Raw genomic sequence first — 5821 nt, forward strand, 5'->3', positions numbered from 1 at the left:
CACCACCTTAGATGTATGTGGCTGGCGCCTTAGCCACTTGAGCCACAGGCGCCAAGCCGGTGCCGTCCAGATTTAACGGGGACTTTCTATGTCTGCCCTGGTCATCTCTCTGACAAGTGTGGAGGAGCAAGTTCATACTTTTGTCTCCATTGGAGCTGTGTCTCCACTGGACAGATATGGTGGAACCCCCCTAGAACGGGAGACCTAATCCAAGTAAAGCGAAAAACTAAGTGCCCTGACAAAGGATGCCCCCTAGTAAATCCCAAGTGTGACATAGTTAGTATTAGCTTCACTGAGAAAGGGAAACGGATGCAGGGTTGGGAAATCGGCAAATGGTGGGGTATAAGACTGTATAATGCCTATGAACCAGACCAAGGTAACGTCTTCCTGATTAGGGTCCAGGTAAAGGATCCATATCCCCTGGTACAAATAGGCCCGAACCCCGTCCTCCAGGATTCAACCGTAGCCCACACCCCCTCCACCATTTCCCCTAACCCCAACAACAACACCCTTCACAATACTCCCTCACCTCTCAGTCCTGTATCCACCCCTTCCAGCTGTGTCTTTAACCTAATCCAAGGGACCTACACGGTCCTAAACCTAACAAACCCTAATCTCACTGAATCCTGCTGGCTGTGCATAGCCTCGGATCCCCCGTATTACGAAGGAGTAGCCACCACCGGTAATTTCTCCAACTCTTCTTCCCTTGATCTCTGTGATTGGAAAGAACACTGAAAACTAACTCTTACAGAGGTATCTGGCTCAGGGACCTGCCTGGGAACTCCGAGCCTCCCCTATTCCAACCTATGCAACACCACCCTATCGGTTCCCCCCCTTCTACCTTCCTGTGTCCCTTACTTCCATACCTCTGGTGGGCTTGTAACACTGGCCTCACCCCTTGTGTGTCCGCTTCCATTTTTAACCAGTCCCAGGATTTTTGTGTACTCGTACATGTGCTTCCCCGGGTCTACTGGCACCCTGAACACACTCTCGACAACCGCTTTTCCCAGAGACAGAAGCGGAAACCAGTATTCTTAACACTAGCAGTAATCCTAGGTATTGGAGTCTCAGCAGGAGTTGGTACCGGGGCAGCAGCCCTCATCCAGGGTAACCAACATTTCACCCAGCTAAGGATAGCTATAGATGAAGACCTGAAAGCCATAGAAGAGTCTATTACCAAACTGGAACAATCTTTAACCTCCCTGTCAGAGGTAGTTTTACAAAACAGAAGAGGTTTAGACCTCCAATTTTTGAAGGAAGGAGGCCTGTGTGTGGCCCTAAAAGAACAGTGTTGTTTTTATGCTGATCACACCGGAGTTGTCTGAGACTCTATGTCTAAACTTAGAGACCGCTTAGCCCAGAGACAACGAGACTGAGAGTCCCAACAAGGTCTATTTGAAAGCTGGTTTACTAAGTCCCCTTGGCTAACTACTCTCCTTTCTGCTATAGCTGGACCCCTACTCATCCTCCTATTCCTCCTGACCTTTGGTCCTTGTATACTTTTCCGCTTACTTGCCTTCATCCAAGAGAGACTTAGTATAACTCAAGCTCTCGTACTCACTCAACAATATCAAGCCCTACAACAGCATGATCACCTTTAATTTGAGGTCTTAAGATTAAGACCAGGTACTTAATAAGAGGAGGGAATGAAGAGACCCCCTGAATGACCCTTCCCCTGTTTCCCCCTGAATATAACCCTTCTCCTGCTTCCTCAAACCACCAATGGCATTCCACCAACGGCAATCCGCCAACGGCATTCCGCCCCCTCCCCCGGCGGTTTTTGGGTATAAAAGCAGCCTGTAACAGCTCTTCGGGGTTCCTCTCCGAGCGGCTGAGGGACCCTGACGCGTCAGAAATAAATTCACCTCTTGCTTTTGCATCAACCCGAGACTGGTGACTGTTCCTTGGGGGTAGCTATCTTAGCCGGACCCTGCGTTGGGTCTAACAGGAGTCTTGCATATTGTTTCCTTTCTTTGAGTCATTGTAGGCCACACAACTTTTCTTGAGAAATACACTATAAAAAATGGTAGATCCAGGGTGGTGCCTGTGGCTTAGTGAGTAGACCCCCAGCCCCATATACTGAGGGTGGCGGGTTTGAACCCTGGCCAAACTGGAACAAAAAAATAGCCAGGCGTTGTGGTGGGCGCCTGTAGTCCCAGCTACTTGGGAGGCTGATGCAAGAGAATTGTCTAAGCCCAGGAGCTGGAGGTTGCTGTGAGCTGTGATGCTACAGCATTCTATTGAAGGTGACAAAATGAGGTGCTATCTCTAAAAAAAAAAATATGGTAGATCCAGAATCTGTCTCCAAAGAGAAGGATTTTTAAAAGTGGCTCCTAGGATTTTTTACAGTGGCTTTTAAAGTTTATTTTTTGTTTGAGATTAGTAGCAGCACTGCACAGAACTAGAGTAGGTGGGGCATGAAACTATTGGTTTATGTTAAATTTGGTCCTGCTAAAGCAAGAAACAGAACAATAGTATTTACTGGCAAAGTCAGTTCCTCTTTCACTTTCAGAAATATCAATCATCCCTTCCTTTCCTTGTGTTCTCTTCCCAAATCACTTCATTCTTCCCAACTGGAGTGCCCTACCATTCCTGGGAAAAAACCCAAATACTAAAAAGACACAGCTTTTTTCTCCTGGCCATAAGTTTAGTCTAAAGAGAGAAGTGATGAAGAAATATAAGTATGAAGCTTTCTTACTATAATCCCTAAAATCAAAGACATTCTCTGGGTAACAGGACTAATCAGAGGTCCCCCACAATTTGCCTTACAAAGAGACTATGCCTAAGACTTCACCTCTCAGATGAAAGTTTCAATTTTTTCTAAGAAAAAAATAAAAAAGAGAGAGTTCTTATGCTGAGTCCAGAGGTTCACTTGAACCCAGGAGTTCAAGTCCAACCTAGGCAAAAAACAAAGCAAACAAACAAAAAAAACCCCACAAACAAACAAACCCAAAAAACAAAAACCCTCCTACTTTGCTCAATCATTCTCCACCATTTCCCAAGCTCATAGGAAGATGCTATTAAACTTGCAATTGTTAGCTCAGCACCCACAGCACAGTGGTTATGGTGCTGGCCACATACACTGAGGCTGTCAGGTTTGAACCTGGCCTGGGTCAGCTAAACAATGACAACTGCAACAAAAAATAGCCAGGTGTTATGGTCGGTGCCTGTAGTCCCTAGTACTTGGGATGCTGAAGTTGCTGTGAGCTGTGACGCCAGAGCACTCTACCAAGGTGACAAAGTGAGATGCCGTCTTAAAAAAAAGCAACTCACATTGGTGGAATTTTTCCCAGTGAAAACTGCAGCAGGAAGGTAATATGCATAGTTATTTACCTTTCAAGAGAGCGATATCCCAGGCTGGATTTGGCTATTACCAGGGCAATCTCCTACTGGAGCACATTTCTTGGCAGGCTCTGTTCTTTTTTTCAGCCCCCAACTGCAAAAGGAGAGTGGTTGGTAGCTCTCTTGCTTCCCTACTCCCACACTGAACTCAGAAGCTTCATAAATAGTTAAACTAAAACAAGATCAAGTTTCAGACACTCCATAGTGAGTAAGAAAATGATCCCACTAGATTAAATTGAAGCCTAGATGGGTGGAGGAGTATTTCCACAACTCTGCCAGGGCTGGGGCAGCTACAGTTAAATAGCTCAGGTAATACTTTCATTAGCCAGCTTTTGGGTCTATGAAATGGGTCTCTCTGGATTAGCAGCATTACCTGGGAAGTTGTTAGAAATGTAAATTTTGGTGCCCCTACCCTGGCCTTAATGAATAAGAAACTCTGGGGGTGTTGCATCTGTCTTTGTTTTATAAGAGATGGGATCTCACTATGTTGCTTAGGTTGGAGTGCAGTGGTATGATCATAGCTGGCTATAGCCTCAAACTCAAGCAATCTTCTAGTCTTTGCCTCCTGAGTAGCTGGGACTATAGACAAGTATCACCACGTTGTGTGACATCTGTGTTTTAACCAGCTCCTTTAGTGATTGTGATGTATGCTCAAATTTGAGAACTTGTCAACAGGATCACTAAAGCTTCATTATCTTTTCCCCCTTTCCTCAAAAGAATTTACTTGAGACATTTGAATCAAAAGTCAAAACAATTATTTCACTTAGATTAGTCATACATGTTCATAAGTACCTCCAATGCAAAATTTACTATATCCTCAAAGGTTTTATTTGGTTCATTAAAAACATTTTTTTTTTTTGAGACAGAGCCTCAAGCTGTCACCCTAGGTAGAGTGCCATGGCTTCACTGCTCACAGCAACCTCCAATTCCTGGGCTCAAGCGAGTCTCCTGCCTCAGCCTCCCAAGTAGCTGGGACTACAGGCGCCCGCCACAACGCCTGGCCATTTTTTGGTTGCAGCCATCATTGTTGTTTGGCGGGCCCGGGCTGGGGATTCGAACTCGCCACCTTAGGTGTATGTGGCTGGTGTCTTAGCCGCTTGAGCCACAGGCGCTGAGCCAGTTACCCACTCTTAATCAAAATACTTTTGTCATCCAGTGCCTCCAGTTTTTGCTGTAGGTATCTCCTTTATCAAACCAGAAGCGCCTAGATCCTATAGTACCAGTTCCACACCAAGCATTCAAAAGTTAGCCCCGAACTATTTTCACCAGGAGCAAAGGTCTTTAAAAGAGGAAAAAGGTATAAAGGATTACAAATCACCATTTGAAGTTTAAGTATTAGAGGATTTAAAGAAGATCTACAAAGTAAACCGGTTGCAGGCGAACCACCAAGGAGTTCTTCAGCAAAATACCCATTTGGATCGCTTTTCACTGACATCACTCAGTCCATCAACCTTAAAGCAAAGAAGGAGGGATTAGGGAGCCGGCAAGAGTTCTTCCCAGCACTCCCTCTACTTGACAGGCTAGCGCAATGACCAGCCCCGCCCCTGGTCGACCTGGCGTTTCCATTGGTCAGTTTTCCAGAGGAGGCCGGCCGTGAGTTAACACCGCCCATATTGAGGGCGGGGCCTTCTTGCCGTGGGTGTTGGGGATGCTGAGGGTGGCTGGAGCCGCCATCTTGGATTCCGCGGTGGCGGTTGGTGGCGGTAACGCGCCGCTTCTGGGGAGTGGCTCTTCTCTCCCCCTTCCCCCCAGTTCGGTAGCGGTAGCTCCTCCCACTGGGGGGGTGGCGCGGTGGCGGTGGCTTTTACAGCCATGGCGGCGACTACTGCTAACCCCGGTGAGGAGACGGAGGACTGTGGCGCCTCTAAAGGGGAGGTGCTGAAGGGGCTGACAACTGATGAGACTTAGGTTGAGGGGACGTAGCAGGAGCTGGAGTAGTTGAGGCGGGGCGGGGGCAGCCGGGGGACAGTGGGGGAGGGGAGTGACCTGGGGGAGGTGCCTGACCCTTGGGGATCGGTGCAGACCGGAGCGGGAGGGAAACAGCCGGCGGGTGGGAGTCGGGGGTTCCCTTCTCGGAGCTGTGTTGGAGCGCGGCCGGCGGGGCTGGCCTCCTCCGCTCTCAGCGGCATTCTGGTCTGGGCTGTGGTCCTCTTTTAACCCTCTGCCCGCTGGAGGTGATTGATGCCGAGTAACTGTAGGCAGAGTGGTTCGTTTTACTTTAAGAGCAGTTTGGATTCATAAACAGTGGACCACGTTGCTGTTAAATGAAGTGTTGCTACCACACATTTAAACGTTTACATTTTAATTTAGATTTTTTTAAATTTAAAATTCTTTGAATATATATTATATATAATATAATAACACTGAGTCATATTTGACTTCTGCAGTTATAAGGGATGCAAGATACAATATACAGGATAACAAACGTTATCAATATATATTATTACAATTTTAATACTGTTTTTCCTTTCTTAAAATG

At 46.8% G+C, this 5821-nt stretch overlaps 1 protein-coding gene across 5 annotated transcripts in view; it reads left to right on the forward strand.

Moving 5' to 3' along the window:
• The first annotated feature begins 4986 nt into the window (after positions 1-4986).
• The window catches only part of ARNT (aryl hydrocarbon receptor nuclear translocator), an 85025-nt gene continuing 84190 nt past the window's right edge, over positions 4987-5821 (forward strand). For 2 of the 5 annotated variants that reach the window (XM_003800439.2, XM_023519397.1), the window contains exon 1: positions 4987-5179. In XM_003800439.2, coding sequence (XP_003800487.2) covers positions 5155-5179 — 25 coding nt within the window. In that variant the 5' untranslated portion in view covers positions 4987-5154. The remainder of the gene's footprint in view (positions 5180-5821) is intronic. The other 3 variants (XM_023519398.1, XM_023519400.1, XM_023519399.1) reach the window with 2 other exon arrangements.

The sequence above is a fragment of the Otolemur garnettii genome, unplaced genomic scaffold (assembly GCF_000181295.1).
Source record: "Otolemur garnettii isolate 467f Iridium unplaced genomic scaffold, OtoGar3 scaffold00174, whole genome shotgun sequence".
Lineage (NCBI taxonomy): Eukaryota > Metazoa > Chordata > Mammalia > Primates > Galagidae > Otolemur > Otolemur garnettii.